At 38.7% G+C, this 27300-nt stretch overlaps 1 protein-coding gene and 1 long non-coding RNA gene across 10 annotated transcripts in view; one reads left to right on the top strand and one right to left on the bottom strand.

The window, feature by feature from the left end:
* SCUBE1 (signal peptide, CUB domain and EGF like domain containing 1) overlaps window positions 1-27300 on the top strand; it is a 245185-nt gene that overhangs the window by 209630 nt on the left and 8255 nt on the right. For 6 of the 9 annotated variants that reach the window (XM_048050144.2, XM_066990329.1, XM_013184669.3 and 3 more), the window contains 12 exons: window positions 4224-4340; window positions 5924-6046; window positions 9293-9412; window positions 10957-11049; window positions 12574-12690; window positions 14661-14819; window positions 15971-16174; window positions 17568-17729; window positions 20927-21094; window positions 21982-22143; window positions 23605-23802; window positions 26870-27022. In XM_048050144.2, coding sequence (XP_047906101.1) covers window positions 4224-4340; window positions 5924-6046; window positions 9293-9412; window positions 10957-11049; window positions 12574-12690; window positions 14661-14819; window positions 15971-16174; window positions 17568-17729; window positions 20927-21094; window positions 21982-22143; window positions 23605-23802; window positions 26870-27022 — 1776 coding nt within the window. The remainder of the gene's footprint in view (window positions 1-4223; window positions 4341-5923; window positions 6047-9292; window positions 9413-10956; window positions 11050-12573; window positions 12691-14660; window positions 14820-15970; window positions 16175-17567; window positions 17730-20926; window positions 21095-21981; window positions 22144-23604; window positions 23803-26869; window positions 27023-27300) is intronic. The other 3 variants (XM_048050139.2, XM_048050141.2, XM_066990328.1) reach the window with 2 other exon arrangements.
* Window positions 14659-17197, bottom strand: LOC125180375 (uncharacterized). Its single transcript, XR_007158865.2, has 4 exons — window positions 17102-17197; window positions 16388-16467; window positions 15431-15529; window positions 14659-14838 (listed from the first exon to the last, which is right to left on the bottom strand). It is a non-coding gene; the product is annotated as an uncharacterized lncRNA (long non-coding RNA).

Here is a 27300-nt window from a genome sequence, read left to right on the forward strand (position 1 = left end):
CAATGTCATGGAAACATTGACTGGAAGGAGAGCTGTCAGCAACACTGGACACCATAAACAGAGTGCCTTTAGGGAGCTCTGGGGCATCTGGTGTGCACATGGATCACAGAATGGTGGAGGTTGGAAGGGACCTCTGGAGGTCATCTGGTCTGGTCCCTGAAACTGGCACTTACACAGACCCATCTGCTGTGAACTGGGGAGTTCTTCACCTTAGAATTTTTATGCTACCAGCAGAAAAACTACCTCTGGCAGGAAACTCGTCCTGTACTATCAGAGATTAATTTAGCTCTATAGTTCCCATAAGCCTCAAACAGTTAAACTGTGAAGATGTCTCTTAATACGCTGAAATGACACAACCACATCTACTGATTATAGTGGTGAATGTGATAAAGAATTATTGACCAAGTGAAAGTAAAAAGAATGTGCTAGATATCAGATTAGCAAAATAAGATTAGTGCTAGCAAATCTGAAAGGTTCTGAGACAGCTTAGGCTATTCTTGAATTCATGCCATATTCAACTAAAAATAGACTAGAGACTTCAAGGGTTTTTTCCACTGCAGTTCCTCAAAAACAAAACTTTTTGACTCCTCATGATAAAATGATTCAAAAATGTAATTTAAATGGAGCACCTCCCTCAAACCGAAAAGTTCAGAGTGAGTGACCCAATACAAAAAATTCTGTTTGTATGAGCATGTGCACATGTTTGTGGTGAGTTTGACCACAAAACCAAAAGACAATTTGTTTATTTTCAGTGCTTTAGCTGTAACCTGACACATCCCTGCTTTTGTATTTTTGGGTTTCTCTTCAGTAGATAACGCTAGCAGATTGTGTAGTTGTGCTTATAGAGAGAAGACGAAGATTAGATACCTACGTTCTTTCCCAGTTGTGTGGTATGCACAATTTGAAACCCAAGTCTGTGAGTGTGGAAAAGTGGAGTAATTCCCTGCTCTTCATTCTCTTATGAGATATACCTGTATCATGAGGGTAGTGGGAAATAAACGCATCTTTTCAGAGTAAATATGGAGAAGTATTGTGAAACACTACAAAGACATGAGGGCCAACTTCACCGTTTCTGGGAGATGGGGGATCACAGCACCCAGAACACAGCTTTTGGAGTTTAGAAGGAAAAAAAAAAAAAAAAAAAGGCAAGAGGATTTCAGCATCCAGTATCACACCACGGCTTTCTTTTAGTGAAGAGCATGTTGTGCATATTTTTCCCTTTTCTATGACCAGTGCTGAATTCCTCAGGGGACTGGTGATTCTTCAGATACGGTGCTGTGGAAAACTTGATCCCTTGGGCAGTGCCTAGCCCTACCCTCAACAGGCATGGAGCAGAGGGGAGCAAAGGGCTTGTTGTTGAGCAAGGAAATGTCTGTGCGGAGGCTTTCCACATGCAATCAGCCAAAGCAAGAGGCTGAATTCAGCAGAGGTTGAATTTATGAGAACAGCAGCTGGAGGTGGGATGAGGGATTTAAATGGCTAAAAAATGCTTTTTATAGTGGTCTTTGTATTATAATAAAAGTGTTTGTTTCAGCATCTTTGCTAGTCAGTGTAAGCAATATTAAGTTTATGAGTAGCTGATATTTCATGCAATAATTCATGCAATAGAAATGAATTTGTCCATCTTGAGTGCCTGTTGCTTGGCAAGCAGATGACTGGTCTTATTAGACAGACTGTTGTTTCTACAGGCAAGGTGGGGTACATGTCCTTGTTAATGTGAAGAAAAACCTGTAAAGGTCTAAGCCATAATGCATTACAGGACAAAGCAGCATGTGTGGAAGCAGCACGTAAACTCAGTTGAATAAAATAGTACAAGATAAGGTCACTATTGAGAAATATGAAATTATTTTTGTAAATAGTGCCTTCCATGCTAAGTCAGGCCAGGAAATGAGCTGCTTTTGTGAATTTCCTGCAATACCATATACTGAACAAGGTTGCACGTGAACGAAACCATGATGTATGATGTGGCTTCTTAAGCATTAAAAAAACTTTAAAACTGTAACTGCAGTGTTCATTCCCAAATGATTTTGCATTGCGTATTTATTTAGAGAAAAATGAAAGTTTGCCATCTATGTATATTCAAAAGCTTCATATTTCCAAGACCATAACGAAAACCTTAAAAAGAAATTACTTTCACAACTCAAATAGTGATATTTTAAAATATATAGGAAAATGCATTAAAAATGAATAGGTGCAAAAAATAGAAAATCTCAATTGTCTTTTTTTGGTACTTAATCATAACAAGTGATTGATACGCATACATAGGACCAGATAGCATAGATTTTTTGTTCATTATATGTATTTCATTTTAGTATGCATTTGAGCACTTGTTTTCTGTGTCGTGAATTCTCTTTCTGTGCATGTTTTGAAACACTCAGAATTGTGGCTCATATTAAATATATCTGTTTACAACATTGTAAATTTTTATATAAACTCTCACAAAGACTTTGGTTTTATGTATACATACATAAAAGCTTAATTTTTTAGGTCTTGAAGTTAAGTATTTGCATTTATAATAGCAAGATGGGATCCAGAATGTTTAATTAAAGATCAAAACTATATAAATAATACCTGGATATAGGAAATGGGTACCCTAAAGTATATGTGATTTCCCACATTTTTTCAAGCACACATGCCTTTCTAAACATGCACAATGTGAAAGTCTGAGTTTATATATAGTAATGGTGTTGCTCAGGTTGTGTTTATGAGCAACTCCAAAAAGTGTGCAAGCTATTAAGAAAACACCATTCCATTCTATGTTTTTGTTGTTTGTTTTTTTCTGAAGTTACATCTCTATGCCATTGTATAAATTTATCTGTCCCTCTAACAGAAAAATTGATCATTGAAGAGGATTTACGAAAACCAATTGTTTAAGGATAAAATTCAGTCGAGTGCTGTTATTTTGCACACATTGCTATTTGAAGTACCTTTAATGTAATGGCTTTCAGCAAGTCCGTTCTGTGATGAGTGCTGTCAAATAAACCTTTATATTGCCCTGCTCAGCAAAACCTTTGTACTGTCTTTGAAATAATGTGCTGTTAATTGCTTTCTTCCTGGGGTGCTGGATGGAAGAGACTATGTAAATAAGGGTTTCACATTAGTGAGCACCAATAATTAGAAATGCCTTACTTTTTGAAGGGGAAGAGGTCAAATTCTCTTGACTTAGGTAGAATGTGCACTTTGGAGGTGTTCAGGGCCAGGCTGGATGGGGCTTTGAGCAACCTGGTCCGGTGGGAGGTATCCCTGCCCATGGCAGGGGGGTTGGAACCAGGTGGTCTTTAGGGTCCCTTCCAGTGCACACCACTCTGTGACTGATTCCCTATCTCTTAGGTGCAGTCCATCTGTTCCTAACCATAGTTTATTCTCAGGTAATATTCTGCTTATGCCCCTTGTATCTGTGCAAGTAGTGCCCCTTGTAGTCTTATGTAGGCAGAGCAGAAGTCTGAGCAGCTCCCTGTCCTGGTGAGTAAGATGTGAGGGGAATGGTAACTGTTCAGTAGTCAGCAAATCGTTGTCCTGGTGTGTAAGATGTCGGAGCAGTGGTCAACTGCTCAGTGAAGTTAGTAGTATTCACTGGAGGGATTGGCAGGCACTTCTTCTCACCCATGTAGACTATTAACAAGAACATGTGCCTGCAAGGTGGTAGCTGCTCCTCTGCTTTCCCTCAGCAACAGAGGAGCTGAGCACCCACATTGGTCAAGTGCTGGTTCTTGGAGCTGAGGTCAAACATACCACAGACCATGGCAGCTCTCTGTATTAGGACATTCTTCTCATTTGCTCTTGTGCAAGTGTTAAACTCATGCTATTCCATTTTGAGTGAAAACTATTCAACTTGGTGGTTATGCAGGAAGTGAAAAGAGGGAATGAGATGTGATTCAACTCAAAGCTTTTTTTCCATCGTGCCACTAACACCAACAACCCCAAAAAACCTAAATAACCCCCTAGTCCTTCTGGGAAAATATGATCAGAAGTTAAATGTTGCCACCTAATGGTGAATATCTATAGTACAGTTTTGATGTTTTGTCTTTTATTACCTTGCTTTGTGTACCTGCAAGTCCTTCCTTCATTAGGCACTAGAGGAATGAAACTGGTGTTTTATTCAGATTTTACCTGGGAAGAGATCTGCTAGCTTATCATGAACAAGATGTTGCAGCTGGATGTGAAATTGCAGCTATTCAGTACAAATGAATTCTAACTTCTTAATGCTTTTTCTGTGAATTCAGATATAGATGAGTGTTCCTTTGAAAGGACCTGTGATCACACCTGCATCAACTACCCTGGAAGCTTTGAATGTCTCTGCCATAAAGGCTACACTTTGTACGGGCTGACACACTGTGGAGGTTTGGAAACTGAATTTTTCTCATCTGTTTACTTGTTTGCTTTCTGAACTGTTTACTGAGCAGCTATTCTTCCACAGATTCCAGAGGAAGACATGGCTAATAGGGCTAGGCCTGCATATGTTAATTGGTGCAGGACCTAGGTGTGCACTTGACCCCAGTCCCTCATTGGCCCCACTTTCTACCTGTACCTCATGCTCTGGCGTTGGACTGGGTCACTAGACTCCAAACCTGGGGCCTGGAGGGAATTGGTTTGATCTCCAGCTCTGTTCCAGCAGGGTGTGTGGATTTACACAGGGCCAGGTACACAGCAGTTGGAGTTCAAGCTGGGGCTCAGGTGTGATTTGGAAAGGCAGGTAGACACTCAGCTTGTCAGCCGTTGTGGACAGACCTCCCTTAGAAACATGTTCAGTGACAATTTTTCTTTGACAGTTAAATTTTGAGGCCTATCATTAAGGTAGAGTTTGAGCAATTCAGCGTATTTCATGTTGACGTTGTCATTCCAGCTCACTTAAGCATACGTTAAATGGCACAACCTATGTGCCTTGTAGAAGTCTACTGAAGTAATGCTACTGTTTTAGCAAGCAGATGAGTAGGTATGTTTAAAGTGCAGAAACCACGTGTTGTTGAGGTTAGCACAGTGCCTAAAACAGGGCTATAGTCCATAACAGGGGCTTTTAGATTATGGCTTTTTTAGTAAACTAAAGAGTCTAGAATAGCAAATTGATGGTTTGCTGGTATCATATCACCATTTTGGCCTCTGCCATCTACTGCTCAAGATGCACCTGAGTGTGATCCAGGGGTAAGTACATGACAGCACAACTGGTGAGCATGATAAACATCCCTTCTGGTGAGGGGGGAAGAGGAGAAGAGAGATCAGACATGCTGGCACATATAAATTCTGATTGAATACGCTAAAAAGGTTATACCTCATATTGACCAAATACTTTTCTAATGTATCTAAAGTTGAAAGATTCTATGTGAAATATCAGTGATACGTATCTGGTAGCTGCTTGGCCTTCTTGGAAGCTTTCAGCTTTCATTTTTTTGTTTGAGGAGTAGAAGACTGAATAAACAACTACCTTTCAGCTCCTAGGTTCCTATCAAATATTATCATTTCCTTCAGCTGAATCATTTCTAAAAGCAAACTCTGTGAATGACTATGGAAAATTTATCTCCCTGATATGTAAAAGTGATTGAATCTCACAGATGTTTATACCTTTTACATTTTTCATATAATGGAATGGTTATTGTCCAGATGTTGCAGAGACTTTCAAGTATGTTTTGTATCCTGTCAGTACTTCCAAGAATTTCAGTGTAACTAGTCCTGACAAGTAAATTGTATCAGATGCATAAATCCTTATAGGAATAGGAGTTATGTGTGTTTCTGAGGACAAATACGTGCAGTGTGCACTAAATTGTTTGACAAGATTATTGCCTGTATTGCACACATTTATATAGGTGTAAATGTAGAAGATATAGTAGGTACAGATATTCTTATGTACATAATATTCCAGTGTACAGTATATACAGGGATACTGGGCACATATTATTGATATTGTTCTCAGTTTTAATTACCTTTTCAGATATCGATGAATGCAGCATCAGCAATGGCAGCTGTGACTATGGATGTGTGAATACGATGGGGAGCTATGAGTGTGTCTGTCCACCTGGAAAGAAACTGCACTGGAATAAAAAAGACTGCGTTGGTAAGTAAGTTACTGACTCAGAGGTGACTGCAGTGATGCTCTATTTCTCCAGGAGAGTGGAGAAGCCTGGGGCTTTGTCTGAGGATTGCTGTAGATGGACTGTAGAATGGGAAATACGCTGGATTTTAAGTGTTGGTTTTTTTTTTGATTTTATGATTCTGTGCCCACAAATCTAAGTCTTCCTACATTATTAGTTTACCTATCTTATAATTTTCTCCTTTTCTTGACATCCAACTCTGTGACCTTAAATGTAGCTCAACTTTTTAAGAATCATTTAGAATACCCAAAATATTTAACTGTTTAAAAATAGGAGAAATTAAATTTAATATTAATTCAAGCTAACATCTATATTCACAGCACCATACCCCAATTTTTCAAGTTCTTTCCAAAGGTATCCTGCTTATTATAAAGTACTGACAGTAACTGTATAAGAAGTATTAATTGCAATAAGTACAAATCCCAAGTCCACTAAAATGATGGCACGTACTGCTAATGCCACTTACTTTGTGGCAAATCCAAATATCTGTTCCAATCATTGTTCTTGTTTATCTTATAAGTAGATTATTTTTAATTCTGGAAGCACAATTTGATACATGGCAAATCTTGGACATGGCTACACCTGTTAGAAATATTTTCTATGAGATTATAATTCTGTTTTCATATTTTTAGTGGGAATTATATACCTTAGGTCTTTCCTAGGCAAATTAAAGTTGTTACTTTTTTTTTTTTTAAACCATGAATAACTTATTGTGGATACATTTGGAACTGATGTCTAATACCTAATGGAGCAAGACACAAAAATAAGGGAAAGGCCTTACTTAAGGGAATCTCCTGATAGACCAAGGGAAAGCACTGTATTCTGGAGTAGAGGGCACTGTGCCAGGCTCTTACATGATCAGGTGATTGTGGCATTTTTTCCACTTACATGGATACAGCACTATGGAAAGCACTTTATAACTGGAAGGTCTTGAGTTGGCTTTCAGCCTTTGCCACTGACTTTTTTTCTTAAGCACCATTAAGAACTTCATCTTCCTCACTTCAGATATATTACCTTCACTGTTACATAGCAAACTAAGTACAATAGGAATAAAAAATGGTTAACTCTTTGGTTTTGGTTTGGTTTGGTTTTAAGCTATCTACTGCATCTCCCTTGCAAAGTACTGGTTAGTCCTCTGGAAAGGGGTTTCTAAACTAATAGCAGGGACTAATGTTTTCTGAAGTCTGGTATACAGTTAGACCACTGAAGTTTTATGTTATACTCCCCCTCTATTAAGAATGCTGTTCCCATAATAACAGACTGTATTGAAAATATTTTCCTAATTGTATATTTCTCTTCATTATTTGTAATACTCTGTTAGAGACACAAAATAGAATATCTTTCTCCATAAATACACACTGTTTTATTTGATGACTTTAATGAGGCTTAAAATGAGTGTCATCTCCCTGCTGCATTCTACATTTGCAGTAACAAAATCCTTTCAAGCTCAGGAATGACACTTTGCACTTGTGTTGTCTCTTCAGTCCAAAGAAATAATTTATTTATAAACATCACCAAAGCAACAAAAAAGGCCTTAGGAGGGAGGTAAGTGGAGGATGATTATTCCCATATTTCAGATGTGAACATCAGGTGTGTTTAAGGGACTTGCATTTATTTGTATTTAACCAGCAGTGAGGCCAGGCACACAATCCAAATGGCAGCTGCTGGAACCCTTCCTCTGCACTCATGCCAAACCAGGCAAGGCTTATGTCAGCTACCACATTTGAACTGGCCTTTTTCATCCCAGCTTTACTGGGCTTTTCCCAAGCCCTGGCCAACCCAAACCAGTCTGACTGCATCCTATGGGACTCAGATGCTGCAGCTCTGATACCCCCTACCTTGCTGTGGTTCAGTGGTGAGATGAGGGGTAGGAAAAATAGCAGGTGCAGCAGCAAGGCCAGTCAGGAGCTAAACAGGAGGTAGCCAAGTCCAACTTGCAAGGTGAGCATGACTGGATGAAGTATCAAATAACAGCCAGAGGAAAAGCATACGTACCTGAACAAATTTTTTTATGGGGCTGAAACAAGAACTGTTCTGCAGACACCTGCCTGAGATTCAGCCAGCTCACGCAGCATGAAGTATCTGCTTGAAGAAGTGCCCAGAACCTCAGTCAGCCTCAGTGCAGAGTTCTGGAGGAAATGACTGGAGGAAAGAAGCAAGCAGTGAGGCTGCCTCTATCTGAGTTGCAGATAGACATGGCACCTACTGGCTGTAGCTGAGAATGCATCTAATTTCTAGGGAAAAATATGTGTTTAAAGAATATCTGAGTCCCAGAAGATGTTGAATTAAAATAGATGCAGTATTATAATTATCAGTGGCATATCGTCACCTTCAGGGGGAAGCACAGAGACCGGTCCAACAGCTCAACAATTGTATGTAAATTCGACTAAAATAAAAACTGTCATTCACCCAGATAAAGAGAGCAGTGTGAGTAGACCTACAGGATATTCTGTCTTCAACCTGCCATGAAGCCATGAGGAGAAGCTGGACATTTCCATTGTATGAGCTGCAATGTGCGTTGTGTGGTGGGTGCTGATGAGAAATAGCTGACACTTATGTGCATGTCACAGTGTCCTTCCTAGCATAGCTCAGGGCATTTCAGCAGTGGCTGAAAGGACTGGTGGCACCATATACCCCCAGTCCCAGCATGTACTGCCTCACCCCGGCTTGGCTGGGAAGTTTTCTACTTTTAGAAGTTTAAGCATAGAACTGAGATGTAAGTCTGTGAGAGCTGGAGTGAGAAATAGAAAATGCTTTTACTGGTCATATGAATATATAGACCTTTGTGAGGGTGACTCCCATTTATGTTGTAGTGGGCCTGCTGAACCAGAGAGCTCTGCCTCAAAAAAGGGGGGACAGGACTTCTGGACCTATTGCTTCTGTGATCACACTGTGCATGCAGCATCATGCTCATAATTAGACACACCTGCATTTCACAGAACAGATCTGGAGTCCCAAAATGGAGGATTGGAAGAAAAGATTGGATCCAGTGTTTAGGCCTAAAAATGTGAAGGAGTTTCATTTCTAAGTCCAAGCACAAGATCCACATACTTCTCTCTGTTATGTGCTTATTTCAGAAATGCCTGGACCTGTGATTTTGCTTTGTTGCCACTTCTACCTTTCCGCACTGTTATAAACAAGTGGATGTTTGAGGTTCTGGGTTGTACAGTATTTGATTTTTCTTCCTTTTTTTTTTTTTTTCTCCTCAGAGATGGTTAAATGTCTCCCGAATGCCAAACCTGATCCCAAGGCTCAGCTAGTGTGTAGTAAAACAGGAGGAATAGAGAGCTGCTTCCTGTCATGCCCATCCAATACTCTTTTTGTTCCAGGTTTGTACAGAGTATTTGTCCTTCTAAGTCTAGGATGTGACTTGATGATTTTTCTATGCTAATATATTCATGATTCGTGCATTCAGTTTTTGGTATGAACAACTGTAATTGAGCAAAATATCATTATAAATTAAATTTGGGCCAAACATTAAATACAAGAGCTGACTGCCTGTTACATTAGAGGTTTGGCCCTTAGTTGTTTAAGGTGTCATTTGAAGAAAAAAAGAATGAAATTCCCCCCAAAAACTGAGATGTAACTACCGTAACCAACGTGGTGCAAAAGAAAAAAAAATAAATCGCTCAGTCAAAAGTGGAGGAAAAACTGAACAGTTGATTTCCCTGCTAATTTTAGATATCATGTTATTCACTGTAAATAGAGACCCCTGAGCCTATCCAGGCATCTTCTTAAAAAGGTGGACTCTGCATCATGTCCTGAAATAACCTGCAATCATGTGACTGAGCAGGAGCAGAAACAAATCATTAAGTGAATGGTTCCTCTGACAGAGCACAGCATGAGGCAGGGGCAGGAGAGGAGCACTGGGACACTAAGCAATTTAATGCTGTGGCAGCCCCAGCTCTCATGCCACAGCAGTATAAAAATGCCATCAGTTCATCTGGGGACACCGTGGAGCAATGGATGGCCTAGCAACCGCTTAAAATCTGTCTTACGGTCTCATACAAAATGAGTATAACTAAATCTGTCTCTGGAAATTGTATGGAAAAACCCTCTCTCACTTCAGTTGTTTCAGTTGCTGGGTTTTAATAAATTTTTTGGCAGTAGTTCAGCTGAGTGTTATAGAAACTCAGGCATCCTTTTTTTTTTTTTTTTTTTTCCCCTCCTCTTTTCTTTATCATTTGCAACAGGTAATTTTCATCTATACAGTTTTGCAGGGCAGGGGAGCTAGGGGTTGAGATTACTTTTTTATGGATGTTCTCATCCTGACACAGGGTTATTTTCCACAAGAGTGTCTCTACTTTTCATGTTAGTCCTGGCATTATATGCTGTAGAGCTGTTCACACTTTATTTTCAATTTAGCAGAGATTACCCATGCATTTATCTAATTTATATGCATCAATACACAGTTTTATCTGTGCAGTATATAAACCCTTTTATGGTTCTAAGTATGTTATTTTTGTTTCTGCCAATAAGTTCTCTTGGTCTGAAGCTAACGTTATTACTAAAGTACATGGTTTACTTTTTAAATTACAGAAATGATCAAAGCACAAGGACTCTACCACAGACAAACACAGTAAAATATTTCCTACTTGTGCACCATGGAATTATTTAATTTACAGCTAACCGCATGCCAAACTGTTCATGAAATGTAAAGTTTCAGGGTTGGAAGAAACAAAATTTGTAGTCAACATTGAAGCAGTAGGCTTTGGCAAGCTATTTCAGCCAGTTCAGCACTTTAAATGTCTCTTCGTTTAGCAGTATTAAAAAGTTTGCTCAAGTGCAGTGTATTAGTGGTGGGAGTGACAAGCGGAGCAGGTGTTTTGTGAGGCTGTTGCCATGCGTGTTGACTCTGTGTTGTGCCTTGCAGATTCGGAGAACAGCTACACGCTGAGCTGTGGTGTTCCTGTCCAGCAAGGCAAGGCTCAACAGAAACGCAATGCCACCCTTCCCAGCTGTGCAGGTATGTGGTCTCCTGCTCACCTGGGCCATGGCCTCTAGAGGAAAGGCAACGGAAGTTCCCTGAGCTGCAAGATGCACAGCTCTGAAGTTACACAAGGCCAGACTTAAGGTAGCCTGTGTTTCAACCTACACGCGCTTGCTTTTTCACAGCCTCTCTTCTAGGGCTGGAGAGTGCTTAGTTGCCCTCTAGTGCCACATCGTGTTGGTAGGTCAATATAGTAGCAGTGGAGGTTTGATTTATACTCAGTGAAGACGAGCATCTAGTGTAATTTACTTTCCATAGTCCAGCAAGGCAATAATAAGCACATCAAAATGTCAGCTCTTCACAGACTTGGAATTGATTTAAGGGGGCCAGCACTAGTACAGCAGCAGCAGACTGCAGTGGGGTCAGTCCTCAGCTGCAAAGACCTTGCTTGGGAGCACAGAGGCTCTTGGCATTCCTGATAAAAAGGGTACGGGAATTTTATGAGCACATTTTGTTTCATTCATCTTGTTCATGGAAATAGCTGCATTATTTTGCAGAGACATTTCAAAATTGGTCTTAAAACTGATAACCAGCATAAAATAAAGTAAAATAATAAATAAAAAGATTCAGCTCAAATGATTGAAGTCTGGCAAACTTAGAAGCAGATGAAGTAGTATCCATCAGAGAGAAGTGTCAGCCCACTTTGTGTCATTACCTGCTATGCTTCTCTGCAATTTGCCTGTTCTGTAACCGTGTATTTCTTATATATTCGGAATGTATTAGGAATTACGATGCTGTGAAGTGAGTTAACACAGCAGCAGATCTGTCTGCCTGTGCCACAGGGGCAGGTTACCTCCCAGGGAAGGAGAGACCCGCACTATGGCACTTAACCTGCAACCGTCCTCCGCTTGCTCTGACTGCAGCGAGCAGCCCACAGCAGCAGGCAGGTGACAGGTCATGCCTAGCCTTTTCCACCACAGCATTTGTGAGAAGGTCAGCCAGCAGCTGCATTTTCTAAACAGCGTGTGCTTGGAGCCTTTAAAGTCATGACTGGCTTGGATCTAAAGCTGAAGAATAAACCTAGCAAGCCATAGACCACAGTCAAATAGAGACATTTCCTTTGGATGGTTTTCAGTTGTCAACAGCATAACTTCACTATCATTCTTATTACTGGCTACCATTAGCAAGAGCAGAACTACAGCCAAGTAGCATAGGACGTCACAGTTAGAGCCAGGAAAAAACAGTAACAGTTAACTTTTCTCATAATAAGAGACAAATTCAGCCAAATTCCACCAAGATATGCAGGTTTGCTGGAGGGGAAGAGTATGGGCAGAGTATATGCAATACTAGCAAATGCATTGATCTTTATGGGCTCAGGAGTAAGTGTTTATGGGAAAAAAATAACCTTAAGGAAATGGATCCTTTTGGACAAGGTGTGTATCTCTTGGGCTGCCTGTTTTCTGTGTTGCAAGAAGACTTTTGAGTCTGTTTTCAAAAATAAGTTTCAGATTTTGTTTCATCTGCATCACAAACAATAGCTTTTTTATTTTACATCAACAGATTCCTTAGCCCCTCCAATCAAGCAGAAAGCTCGTTTTAAAATTAAAGATGCAAAGTGCCACTTACGGCCTCGCAGCAAAGAAAAAACAAAAGATACTGGGAAGCAAGCTGTTTTAGGTATGTTGTTTCTTCCAGCACATAAGCAGCATTCTAATTTTTTGCTTGCTTGTTTGCTTGTTCATGTAATTTGTTTTCATACTGCAGACAGAAAAAAGTAATGCTTTCTGAATTTAAGATCAAGTCAAGTTTCACACTTTAGCTGAACAGTGCCATGAGTTTGGATCTGGCAGTGCTGAAATGTCACCAGTTGCTTTGAAAACTCTTCATCCAAAATTACACAAATTTGGAATTAAGCTGATTCTTTTTCAGACATTGGTAAAAATGAAAAAGAAAAATCTTGAGACAGAAAATTATGACCAATGCAAAGTTACATGAAATGTTTTCAGTTTATTTTTTCCAAGTTAGGTTTATAAAAGAAAATATACACTAGTGAAAGCTATTATTTGCTTTGTTCTGGATTAGTATCTCATTGCAGAAGCAAGACAACTCCTATGCATCAAAGTTATAATCAAAATCTGACGTTACACATCCTTAGACCACTCGTGATACTGGAGTGAGTAGTTGTGCTGTTTGAAAATTTATTTTTAAATCTTTATTATTACTAGTTTTTAACTTCACTTTTAAAGTTAAACAGGATTATAAAACTGATACATTTTTGACAGATCATCATGACATTTATTTTGATATATAATAGAAGAAATTAAGCAATTAAAGAAGGTCTTGGTATTTTTGCTGTACATTTCCACAGCAGTTAAAATATTTGAAGTTCATTTAAATTTAATATTAACTTGGAATTTTCTGGATTTTAATACACAACATTGGTGTAACTGAAACAGTTCATGTTGTTGCTTAGAAGAGCTTAGCAGCTTACAGAAAACGTCTATTGGTGACACATTCTCTGTTGTGAATCTGTCATATCACTTTTGCTAGTGAGAAGTTATATGAATGTTGAACAGAAAAGAGTAAAAATAGGTAGCCAAAAAATGTTAATGGCTTAAAGATTTTATTTTTAAAATTTAGACATGTATTTTATCATGCAGTCTAAACATTTATCTTTCTAGTTTCCTAATTTTCCAAGTATTTGCTTAAAGCAAGTCTCACTTGTTAAGATGCTTACCTTGTCCTTATGTATTGTCTTCTAATAAGATGTGGCTATTGGACTCATTTTTAAAGTCATAAATTATCTTTTTTTGTCCATACAGTCACCATAGGAATATACTTCTCGGATGCATTTCCTTGTCCTTTGCTCTCTTTGCTGTGTATCTGTTACATGCCTGAACTTCTGGGTCTAACAGATTATACCATAAATATGCACACTCAAAATGCAATCCTTCTGGTGGCTTGGGGCTAGAAATTTCTCCCTGAGTTGGAATTTTCATCACTTATCAAAAAAGGATGTTTTTCACATTAACTTATTTATATAGGGAAAGGATCCTTACATGATTGTGTCCCAATGGACTGTGGCCTTTGTTCTTGTCTGTAACACATAACTGAAGAATGCATTAAGTTCCTCTTGCTTGTGACTTATCATTCTGTTCAAACCTTCCAATATATTTTCAAAACCTCCTAATCAAAGGGTTTTCAAGTCTTTTGATATCTGGTGATTTTCATTGCTGAAAAAGACGTAACAATAGTTTCTTGAAGCCCATGCTTGCTATGGATTAGTCTCAGGCCTGCTGCTCTCATGAATGTATGAAAACTGACTCTCTTGCTTGGTTTAAGCATACAGTGACTGTATATAGCTGATTTTAACTACTCTCTGTAAAGAACTTCCTAATCCTTGCACAGAAAAAAGACAAAATTAAAGTTACCACTACGCAGCTGAGCACCACCACACTGTACTTTTGCCTCCTGCAGTCACCAGCAAAATGAGCAAACCAAAAATTGCACAGAAAAGGTGTCTAACTGCATGTGAAATGTTATGAAACCTGTCGCTGCATTCATGATAATCCAGCTGAGATACCGCTTATTAGACTGTCACTTGCTACTTTGCTACTTGATTTCTGTGTTGCTTCTCTCACACAAAGGAGGTCAATTCCCTTGTACAGACAACTGCCATGTGACCTTTGTGAATCTCAAGTGTGATTCCTCCAAGAAAAAGCGCCGGGGCCGCAAGTCACCGTCAAAAGAAGTGTCCCATATCACTGCAGAGTTTGAAGTGGAGATGAAGTCGGAAGAAGTCTCAGGTTTGTGAAAGATCTCTGTCTAAGGAGAGAAACCATAATTCAGTTCCTCTGCGTGTTAGCATCTTTTTGACGCTACTTCATCAAGCTGCCTTCCAAACTTTTAATACAAGCCTCATTCAACAGCTTTTCCAAACTCAGTTTCCAAGATTTAATTGAAAGGAGTCAGGTATGAAATTACAGAATAAAGGAACAAAGATTGCAGCAAAATTCCCTCAAAGCCTAGAGTTAAGTCTTGTATTTTAATTTAGTGTGATTTCTTCAGGCAGCAGAAGTGTTAATTGATGCACAGAGAACGTAAAGATTAACTAGAAGTTTTGTAACACTGACACTAAAAATATCCTCCAAAATGTAAGTTGTTGGGAATAAAACATTTTTATCACACATTTGGTAAATTCATGTTTTCATAACAAACTTCAGGAAGAAAAAGAATTGCTTCAAGTTATTCATGAGGTGAAACATTATGCCATAAAATCCAGCCAAAGAAAATGTGGGTTGAATTCTATAAACATGTCAGTCCTCAAAGGCAGGTTTCTTAACCTCTGAGGGGTATCTTGCTAGCCAAGTGGTTCAAAGTTACCATGCCAGAAAGTACCCTTCTTTGCGTCACTTACATATTGTGGTCAGGGAAGCGGCGAGAATTCCTAATCAACTGAGTAAAGCGTTGGCTGAGAAAATTCAGAAATAATAGTGACGTCAGATGGAACACATATCTGGAAATACAAGACAGTGGGAAATGCACCATTCCTATAGCAGTGCACAAAGCACCAGTCACTGCTGCTCAGTACAGCAGAGTGCGGCGTTGCCGCACAGTGCCAGCTTGATTCTGCTGGCTAGACTGGTGTCTTCTGTAGCCCTCTCCTCTCCTTTGTGCACTCAGTATAACCAAATTTCTTAATGATGGAGAGAAGATCAGCACTCAGTGTACACTTACAGGCCAAGAAGCTCAGTTTGATAGATCACGGTGTACTACTTGATATGCCCTGTAAAAGGCCTGATTTTAAATACAGTGAGCTGCTTCTACAGTTTATATGGAGAAGACAGTGAAGCAAACAGAGGTGTCATGGTACAATGTAGGCTAAGGTTTTTGTTAAGCACCTCTTTTTAAGCATGAATCTCAATTGCTTCTAGTTTTCTTATCATTTCCCATCTAGACACCTGTAACATTGACTGTGTTCGGAAAAGGATGGAGCAGAAGCTGCAAACTGCAATCAAAACATTGAGGAAATCTATTAATAAACAGCAATTTTACATTCAGTTTTCTGGGACAGAATATGAAGTGGCTCAGAAGCCAGCTAAAGCTACTGAAGGGCACGAAGCTTGCAGTACAGGGCAAGTGCTGCAGGATGGAAAATGCGGTAAGTCCCAACAGCTCTGTTCAGCCATACCCCAAAAACCAAGCAACCCCAAATTAACTTGTTCCTAGTGAGTCAGGCGGGAAATCTGAGATAACAGATGATTTAAATTAATACTACTTGGTGTATGTCCATGGACCATTGAGGTTCTTAAGGTATCAGAAGAGAATTTGTTAAATGATTGCAGGAAAACAAAATAAGTATGTACATACATACCTTCCTACACTGTTAGTTGATATATGTCAAGGCCTGCCACAAGGCACTGTTGGTAATTATTTCCCACTTGCTCCCAGCACCTAATGAAAATACAGTTCTGTAAAACTATAAAATGGTGTTTGCCTAGATGCTGTGTATTTAGTTTGGTATTGTCTCTCTCATCATCACGAAATAATGTATGACCCATGGATATATTTATGTTTAACACTCAAGAAGTCCAATTAAAAAAAAATCTATAAAAATCTGTTTTAACTTTATGTAAAATACCTAATTTCTTTAAGCTTTTCCCCAGGTTACCAGGCTTTAGAGCCAAGGTGCTAACACAAAACTATTAATGGTAGTTCCCAGCAGCACGAGCTTTTTAATTGCTTAGAATCATATTTTCAAAATCAGCATATCTGTTTTTCCAGCTGCTTTCAGGCACCAAGTCATTTACAAGCAAAAAGGAGTTAAATGCAGATCTGATAGGGACCTCTAATGAATTGTTTCAGAGGCTATTTTCATCATGCTGGAACTTAGAAGCTGTTATTGAAAGACTGTTGGTGTTAGTGTCTACAAACCCATACATTTTCATTACCTATATCAAGCAGAGAAAAACATTTAATGCAATTATGTGTCCTGTTGCCGTAAGAAGAGTATGTGGATTCATATATACATATATATATATAATGCCTACTAATTGGGCTATTTGAGTGTCAAGAAAGAAAATATTACATGGGATACAGTGCCCTCAGAGAAATCTCTGGAACTGATGACAGGAGATGGATTTTTCTGTTGTCTTCTTCCATAAAACCAATGCATAAATATACCTAGTATAAACAAAAAATTCACATCATTTCCCATACATTATAAAACTCTGTCTTAATTTAACTGCAGTATACTATTTTCAGACTGCATCAGTTTTATTAACAACATATGTCTGATAGCGCTTCAGCATAGTACAACTTCATTTGATAGCTTAAGCAATAGAAGAAGGACCTTGCACTGATATAAATTGAGCTAGACCACAGATCCTAGATCAGCCTGTTTACATCAGGTGAGGATCCTGCCTAACATGTGCAAAAGTGCCACTAATAATACTGGGGCCAAAGAGACTCATCTTCTCTAAATGTTTGGAATAAAGGCAAATGATGTGATCAAAATTCAAGTCCTTATGCAGATTCCCCTTTTCTTTTCTCAGTTACCTGCAGCACGGGCACCTTTTATAGCGGAGAACATAATCAGTGCGTTCCTTGCTCACCAGGAACATACCAAGACACAGAAGGTCAACTTACCTGTGAGCCTTGCCCAAGTAACGATGGACAGGGAGTAGCGGGCGCCCGGAATGTGTCAGAATGTGGAGGCAAGTTTAATTTGGTTATAAAAGGATTAGACGTTGCCACACAACCTGTGAGGCATGGAGGCTAAAAGAAGGGAGAAGAAGGCCTTCCACATTTCTGTCTTGTAAAGGTAACAGAAGATATCTCTGTGCTCTTACAAGCAATACACAAAATGTTTTGGCTTGTTCCATCTGCTGACATGCTGGCATTGCCAACACGAAGATGGGACCTGCTGCCACAATGTGAGTTATGGTATGGAAATGAACAAGCCAAGCAAACCGCCTTGCTTCAAGTCAGGTATGGAATTTGGACAGACATACCTCGACTTGTAAGGACTCGTCAGGTATAGTGTGAGCTAGAGGGATAGATTACTTTGGGCTGGTATTGGTGAGTTTAATGAACCTGCTGATTTAATGTTTTGCATGGGATGTAGTTTACCCAGTCTAATCAGCAGCAATCATAATTTTGAGATAGTTGTGCTGCAAGGATCTGTACCTTGGCTCAAAGCTAATGACTACAAGGTTCAATGCTGCATAAATTCAATGTAGCTCTTGGCAAGTGACGTAGCATCTCTGACTCAACTTCATGATATATAGATTAGATTATAATAATGATAATCCCTGGTTTCAGAAAGGAGCTGTGATATTCAGCTTGTTAATGCTGCTACTGTAACTTGATCAATATAAAGTTTTGAACACATCCCTGTTAATTATTTTCTCTACCTTATTTCACTACAGATGAGCAGAATCTAGTTTATAGCAGATATATTATTTGACTTTGAAAGAAATCTTCCTATCTGCTTTGCAAGTTCTAACTTTAAAAGTCATTCATGTAATTTACATTAATACTTGTTTCAAGGATATCTAGAGTGAACACACAATGAATGACACTTGAGAAACAGCCATTTTCCCCATCCACTAAATAAAAAATAACTCTAGTGTCTCAAGCCAAACATATGGTAGATTTTCCTGATACCCTGCATGAAGGAACTATCACTGGAAAAACCTTGAAATGCCCATGCATCTTAATTATGTTGACTTTACTTAGCCAAAATCCAACAAGAATAGATTAACAAAATACAGTCTGAGTTTAGAAATGTTTGATATAGTATACTGACCAGAGCAGCACAATGACTGGCAGGAAAAGACCGTTTTGTGTCACAATTGGCGAGGCTTGCATTTAAATTTTTGTTCTGCACAACAAAAAGAAAGCTTTCTGGTTATTTTTCCAGAGTGGATTTGTCCCAAAATATTTGTTGTCAGATCATAAGTCTTTTTCTCTGATCAACTGTCCCATTTTCTCTTTCTCTGAAAGTTGCAAGAGGATATCCTTTGGACTTCGTGAACCTCCCTGTTAAAGATTTTATCAATAACAGTATAAAATGTTTCAGTATATGTAATGAAACAATTTGTTTTGATGAACATTGTTAGAAACTTCACCACCTGTAATTAATAGTGTTTTCTTGTCTCTTCTGGAGCAGTAAAGCCTTTGTAGTAACAAATAGGCTATGACTGAAATCCTCTTCTGTACAGGTGAAGCACATACAAGCATTTAAGAGACTTTAAGTGGCTGTAATAGAACCCTGTTGTAGCTGCAAGTGAAAAAGATGGTTTGATACCTAAGTTACATGTGATCTGGGTAGATAGAAGCGCAAAACTCAATTAGGAAGCTGTTCATTTGGGTCATTTTTCAGGGAAAACAAATCAGATACATTTTGTAGGCAATTTCAATACAAAAGGCATGAAGGAAACAACTTAGCTCATTTCTTTATACATTTCCAGGTAAGGACTGAGACATATTAGTGCTGAAAGCAGCAGGTATTTTAGCAGTATTAAACACCTTCTCTTTAAAAGGATGTCTGTAAACCACATTTCACAAGTTCTTAATTTTCACACTGAAGTCACTAAAATCCAGATCCATATCCATTCTTCATTAACTGTCTTCATGTGAAAGTCCAGTGACCACTTGGACTAGACCAGGTCGATCGGTTTTGCTACAAAAACAATAGCAGAATTGCCTTCAAATTAGCAATATTATAACATGTCTCAGAGGTCTGTGTCAGTAGCCAACTTGTACAGTCATATTCCAAGCCAGCTGGGATGGGAGTGAAACTAAATCCCAGAGATCCTGGTCCCACCATTGAACATAAGTTTGACTTTTGTAGGGACAGAACTTGAACTCTTTTTTTGCTCAGGAGTTCTTGTTCATCCTGAGCACTGATTACCCAAGATACTGGAGGTCCTCAACATTTCCCAGTGTCAGGGTTGGTAAGAGACCCCAATCCCACCCAGGGCTCTCAAAACCTTCTGGTTTTCAAGTCAGTTGTTTCTGTCCACTGTTCAGTTTTTAGGGAAGTTAAATTACAAAGTATCATCATTAGGCAACCTCAGGGAACACCTAACACATCTCAATGTGCTAATCTCCTAGGCTGGGGTGGTGTAAAGATATGTACTAATGCCATCATCTTGAAAAACTTGACATCCTGATTCTCACGTATGTTGTCAAGGAGTAAACTACTCAAGCTAGCAAGAACCAAGCCAAACAAACGCCTATCAGAAATTGCCCGGAGAGCAAGTTTTGAAACTACCTTGTAGCTGTCAGTAGACTCGTCCACAAAGTGCCTTGCTTTTCATAAATTGCCATTTTCTGGCAGAAGAGCTTCTGACAAACACTAGTTTTCACAGCTAACTAAAAAGCTGCTGGTGTCAGCTATTCTCACAGACAAGTTTCCAGAGTGTTCCCATCCAGTTTGGCAAATGCCATGATGTACTATTTCCATATCTATAAAATAGAGATATAAAAAACAATGACTTGGTTCATAGATATGATGCAAAGATTCATTTTTTTCCTACAGAGCACTTTGAAATCTCAGATGAGAGAGTCTGTGAAAGTGCGAAGTATTATAACAACATCTCAATAGAGCCCTTGTCAATAAGTAAATAATAATAATAAAACAAACAACAACAACAACAAGAAAAGAAAAAAAGAAGAAAAAAAACAGCAAAGAGTTTATTAAGAGAATAGTTCTATTTCCTGGCCCTGTTTTTAGGAAGCAATTACAGGAGCAATACAAACTCAGTAGGTAAGATTAAAATTTGATCTGCAGCTGTCTTGATGGTACATTTTTAGGGAAAAGAAAGCATTGCTAACTATGAGCTGTATTTATACCTTGTGCAGAAAAGTAGTCTCACTGATACAGATGATCATTTTCAATTTCTAGGCCAGTGTTCTCCTGGACACTATTCTTCAGATGGTTTTAAACCTTGTAGAATATGTCCTCTTGGTACATATCAGCCTGAACCAGGAAGAACCCTCTGCTTTCCTTGTGGTGGAGGGCTTGTGACCAAGTATGAAGGTGCTGCTTCCTTTCAAGACTGTGAAACCAAAGGTGAATTTCAAATCTTTCTATGATTCATTTTCCTGCTGCTTGCCCTTTTGTTTCTAAGTTTCTGTATGAAGGGACTTTGAAAGTCTCCAAAACAAACATAGTCACTGCATGTAGCAACACTCTGTGTGATTAAATTAAATGCTCAGGAAATCTGTAAATTTAGGCATGATCTCCTGAGATTGTGGAGACTGAGCAGGCTTTATGGTATTCTTTGGAATTTACCACAGGCACATATTGCATCAGCACTGCAACTGGAAAGTAAATCAGCATCACTGCATGGCAAGAAATCAACTTGCATCAGAGAATGCTTTGGTCTTCACATGTTGCCTATTTTTATTTACCAAATTAGAAAAACTAAACACTACAGAAATTATATGAAGTTGAGAGTTCTTTACTAATAGGCTGGGCACAAACTGTAAGTGTGCAACATGTGTGCCCAATGATGACGGCCTCCAGTGCAAATAGTGAAGAAGGAATCTGCATAAATGTCCTCTGGCTTAGTTACTTGAATTACATGCTGATCTTGGCAAACATACATAATGGAAACTTCTCTCTTACTATTGTGAAAGACATTTTTGTCATTGAGGCAATATGTATCAGCTTCCATTTGTTATATACTCATTAGAAACCACTGTATTAAATACAGTGAGAGACATATGTAGCATGTGTTACTAGTTCATGAGGATTTAGCTGTAGTCTTCAGAACAGGATTCTAGTTAGAAGGTCCTTTGTAATTGTAAATAGAGTGAGCTGATGTCTTTTTTGCCTTTTATGGCCTAGTAAGTATATTTCAGTATGGGATCATGCAGTATATCCAGGGTAGAAGGAAGCTGTCTCTGCACTGAAGATTGTTACTTTCTGAAAATAATATATCTCATACCTTGCAGTTCATTGTTCTCCTGGACACTACTACAACTCCACAACACACAGATGTATCCGATGCCCTGTAGGAACATACCAGCCCGAGTTTGGCCAAAATTACTGCATCACCTGCCCTGGGAATACAAGTACAGATTTTGATGGCTCCACTAACGTTACACACTGCAAAAGTAAGTTGCATATGTATTAGTTGTGAGGTGACGCATTTCTGTGGATCTGAACAGCAGCTTGAAGGTTCCATCTGTCAGTCTGGACTCCAATTTTATATTTCTCAGAGAGCATACACCTACTGCCATTTGGAACAGTAAAAATTGTGAAAGCAATGAGAACAAAACCTGGAAACGTATCACTTGACACATATAATTGTTTTAGCATTAATATAATTTTGTAGAGTGCCCTCTGTGAGTTATAACTATTGAACTTTCAGATTCCCAGGTCCCATAAGTTTTGCAGTTATGTGTATTCCTCTGTGACTCTGTAGAGCACAATGTCTTCTATCAGAGTAACTGCTACTAATCATTATAAAATAATAGGAGATACAGTCATGCATACTTTTGTAAATGCCAGATAATCGCTCATGACAGTGAAATCTTCTCTTAGGCTTTTTTGCAGTACTCAGCCTTCTATCTTCAATTATCATTTTAAGTATCTCCAAGGTTTCCAGTGCAATTTTATTTGATCTTTTGTGAATGACTGATTCTTCTAGGCAAGCATTTTATTTTCATGCCTACCATGCTAATTTAAGAGAAGCTCAATATGATAATTAGGTAATGTCACCTAAATTAAATATTCATATGCAAGGCTACCGTAAGTTTTTATTTGGATTATGTGCTGTATACCTATGAAGCTCTTTGTCACTTCTAATGTAATTTGATAAAAAATTAGATAATAAGAAGAAATTTGAAGAAATTTGATAATTTCCAGAAAAGCAAACACATCCACAGTCACTTTGCTGGCTTAGATATTTTCTGTTTTCAAGCCAGCTTCTGACATTGCAGAATTTTTGAGGCTTGGAGTAAGCAAAATATTTAAACATTTATTTAGTTTTATGTAGATGTGTAGGTCTGGAGAGGTCAAGCTTAAGTAACTTGGTGAATCACACTTCTGTGGCAAATTCAATAGGAATTTTGAAAGCTCAGAATGCAAAACTGATCTGCCAAATGGGATTCTTTAGTAACTGGTTTAATCTAAAATAAAGCAAGGTAAATCTGTAATCAAGGTTACCTATTAGAATCTTCATGCTCATTCAGCTAAATCAGGTTAAAAAGCATGTGAAGTTCAGCCAGAAAACCTGCATGTCAGCATGGTCTCAGTCGTAACAACTGTACCTCCACAATGGGATAATGTTTACTTACCTGCATTGGCTTCTTAATCAAATGTCAAAGCAGTCTAAGTGAAGAGTTAAATCGTTTTACACACTGGAGGTTAAGGTTTTGTGAATCAGTTGAAGCAGTCCTGCAGATTGAGCATTCCGTTAAAGGCTTTCTACGCTAAACACAAAGAGGCAGCTGAAGAATGTATCCATTTCTAAAGCCACTGGGAGGAGTTTAGACTTGCTCTTGACAGATTTGGAAAAACACCTCAAATTAGCTAATCGGTTAATGCAAATATTGATTTATGTTTCTGCACAGACCAGCACTGCGGAGGAGAACTTGGTGATTATACTGGCTATATTGAATCACCCAACTATCCTGGAGACTACCCAGCTAATGTTGAATGCATTTGGAATATAAATCCACCCCCAAAGAGAAGAATACTCATCGTAGTACCTGAGATATTTCTTCCAATTGAAGATGAATGTGGTGATGTTTTAGTAATGAGAAAAAGTGGTAAGTTGCCAGATATGGGCTATGTTAATATTTATTGTAAACAGATGAGTGGAAAGTTTGTCTTGAAGGGATAACTGGCTTCATCTTTCCAGTGTTTCTGAAAGGACTGTTGAATGAACTGGCATAGCATGTTAAAACAGAATGCTGTACTAATAACAGTTAACACGGTGGTATTAATTATTCAAGTGTCTTGGCTGAATCACAAAGCAATTAATGGGCTTCTCTCTGGCCCAATTATCATGTGGGATAAATCACCACCACTCTTGAAGTCAACACAGCTGTGCTGTGTTATATTAGAAGATAAATTTCCCATCATCTATACAAATTATGCTCTTAGTTATCCTTTGCGAGTATATATATATGCTGCAGTTATTGCTGTGTCTGTGTAGTGACATAGGTTTGGTACACCTGACACCTTCAAGAAATACAAAGTTTTCCCACTTCTATGTGGAGTGGATATTGTGTTCTGTCTTTGATTACAAAGCTAATTCAACTACTTCTGAAGTTAAGACGCTATTGAGATGCATTTCTCCTGAAGTCCAGTGCAGGCATCCAGCTTTTGGTGATCTACTGTTAAATCTCCAAGATGCACCAAACCTGAAAGGCAATTGTTTATACGGAGTTTTGTTTAAAACAGCACATTTTACTTGATAAAACAGCATATTTCACTTGCTAAAACAATTTTCATGACTTTTTTTCTCCTTGAGAGCTTGTGTTGAGAGCTCTATATATCAGATTAGTACAAAGAGAAACCTGCTTACTACAGATGGGAGGAAATTACTTCTGTCTAGAGCAGTTTTTAAAAAGCAAAACATTGTAGCAGAACAAATTAGTTGTTCTTCTAATCCTGAATTGTAGTTCCAACAGTGTCTAAAGCAAGGCAGATGAGTGAAAAGTTTGGCTTTCACTTGAGAACCAATAACAGTGCCACAATATCAATGCTAGAAAATGAGAGTTTTTCAGAGCTTTTCAGAGCTGTGATTTGTGATCACTGGATGTTTAGCATTGTTAAAGTAGCCCTTACAAATATTTATCACAGCTCATGGAAGATCAGCTGCTAATGTTACTGTTGAAAAACTGATTGCAGTTCCAGAGCTACACTTGGATCCACTTACTTGCACTGTAAGAATGGACTCAACCACAATATTATGTATGTATAATATAGCATGTTCTCCCCTGTATGGTTATGTTAAAGTAGGGCTCTCTCTAGCCCACTCACCACCCAGTCACATCACCTACACACACACAGGCAGAATGGGCTGAGGCAGGCTCCAGCTCTGTGGAACTGTTTGCACAGGTCAGGTAAAAGCCATGAGCACAGTCCTCCAGCCTGCTGTGGATGTGTTCAGCCCAAGTTACATGGGCAAAACGAATGAAAAGTGAGCAGGGTTGTGGAGTTTATTCAGCTGTTAGCCTTGCTATATCACCTTAACTCTGCCTCTTTTGTATAGTAAGAAATAACTTTTAAAAATTAATTCACGCTAGTCTGGAACTCATTAAAAACACTCACTGTACAGGTATGTTGCAGGGCAATACTATAGGTAGATGTAGTGTTTATGGGATAAGTTGGTTGGATATTGGTATTTTTCTGTACCTGGACAGAAATAACACTTCCAAAATTTCTACAAATCTTTAAGAAAAATAGAATTTCCATCTTCTGTCTGGCAAAGACTGTTTGTCTTTGGACATTGTAATAGTTACATCCTTAAGACTTCTTGATAAATAGTGAAGTTTAACCTCAGTTTAGTATAATCTTTACTCCAGAATTCATCCAAGATCTTATCCAAATTCCATTCAGTTGAAAAGGTCTCTTTTTGCTAATATTGGTGAAAGTTGTCAGCCTTAGCAAGTTCAGGTTTTAGGTTAGGCTTGTTATTTTCCCTAATTATCCTGTGGCTATGGAGTGGGATTTTCTTTCTGAACTGGGTAAGAAGCTATTTTTTTCTTTTGCTTGTAATTCATTTCAGCTTAGAGGGGCATACTGGTACACTTGTAATGATTTGAAGACATCCTGCACCCTCCATCTGTTACTTATAGTATGAGTAAATGAGGGTCTTTCTGGTTCCCAAACTGTCAGCTTTATTTCAGTATAGATAAATGATATTTTCTTTGCAGATTTACAGACAGGTGTCTTGCAGCGGGAGGTGTTTGTCCATTATGATAAAGGCACTTAGTCTCTGTAAGATATTACTTAAAATGCTATTAATTAGAACTAGCACTATAAAGAGAGAATAGTATAGATAATCTTTAGATGGTGGCAACCGTAGGCAGTGTAGCATCATGTGGACCTCTGATCCACACGCAGCATGCCGGGCAGACCCTGTGTGCAGAAGAGATTTTCCCCTTTCGGCTATTCAAGCTATTATGGGATTTTCTTACAAGGAAACAACTCTATCATAATTTCCACTGTCAAACAAAAGCAATGTTCTCATGAAAACTTGTTGCTGCACTGCTAGATAAAGGTAAGGACAGGCAGGGGGCATTGTCACAAGTGCCCAGTCGGAGCTGCATGCAGGCTCCTCTTATTACCAGGCGCTGGCTGAGGTGATCCTGCAGCTATGGGGTTTGTGCAGCACAGTACAGGCCCAAAGGCCACGCTGCACATGCAGCACGACACAGGCCTGGGCATAGGCGCGTTAATTCTTCTGCAGGCGGTAATTGCTTGTTACTATCAGGTTAACTCCCCATACTGGAAGTGTTAGGAGCTGGTCACCACATCTGCCTGGGGTGCAGCTGACTTGTTCTGGTCTGTCTGGGGCCAACAGTACACAGAATGAGTAATATTGATAGTAATTTTGCAAATATCAAAAACAGTCTGGTGCACCTTGCTGTCTACGTAAGCATCTTGTCTTGGGACAGAGGGGAAGGATTTCCATTACCTTTGTGGAAAAACCTCCTTCCTCTCATAGACAGACAAAAAGTATGTGCCTTCTATCACAAACACTTCTGCTCTTGGGAATATGTAAACCAAAAAGTGTTTTTTCAATTTGACATTTTTGACATCAAGATCAGGAAGGGTGAAAAAAGTTATTTTATAGAGAACATTTATTTATTTAATCTTTCCTAGCTTCTCCTACTTCAATTACTACATATGAAACATGTCAGACTTATGAGAGACCTATTGCATTTACTTCAAGATCAAGGAAGCTATGGATTCAGTTCAAGTCAAATGAAGGAAACAGTGGCAAAGGATTTCAAGTCCCTTATGTCACTTACGATGGTGAGAGTGGGATTGTTTTCCATCTTTCTGTTGTATCTGAATTGCAGAAAATTGTCCTTTAGAATCTCTCTTACATTGATCACAGGGAGCGAAAAATGACAAAAAAAATCAATGTAACTTAGGTTTTCAGTGCATTACTTTCAAACTCTTTACAACTGGTTTAAATAATACCTAATTTTACACTTGTGATTTTCCTAATATTTGAAGGACAGATGGCAAGTTACACAGAATTCTTTATAAACTTCATCCTTCTCCCACTGAGTTCAAAGAGACTCCCT

This window comes from Anser cygnoides, chromosome 1, assembly GCF_040182565.1.
Source record: "Anser cygnoides isolate HZ-2024a breed goose chromosome 1, Taihu_goose_T2T_genome, whole genome shotgun sequence".
NCBI lineage: Eukaryota > Metazoa > Chordata > Aves > Anseriformes > Anatidae > Anser > Anser cygnoides.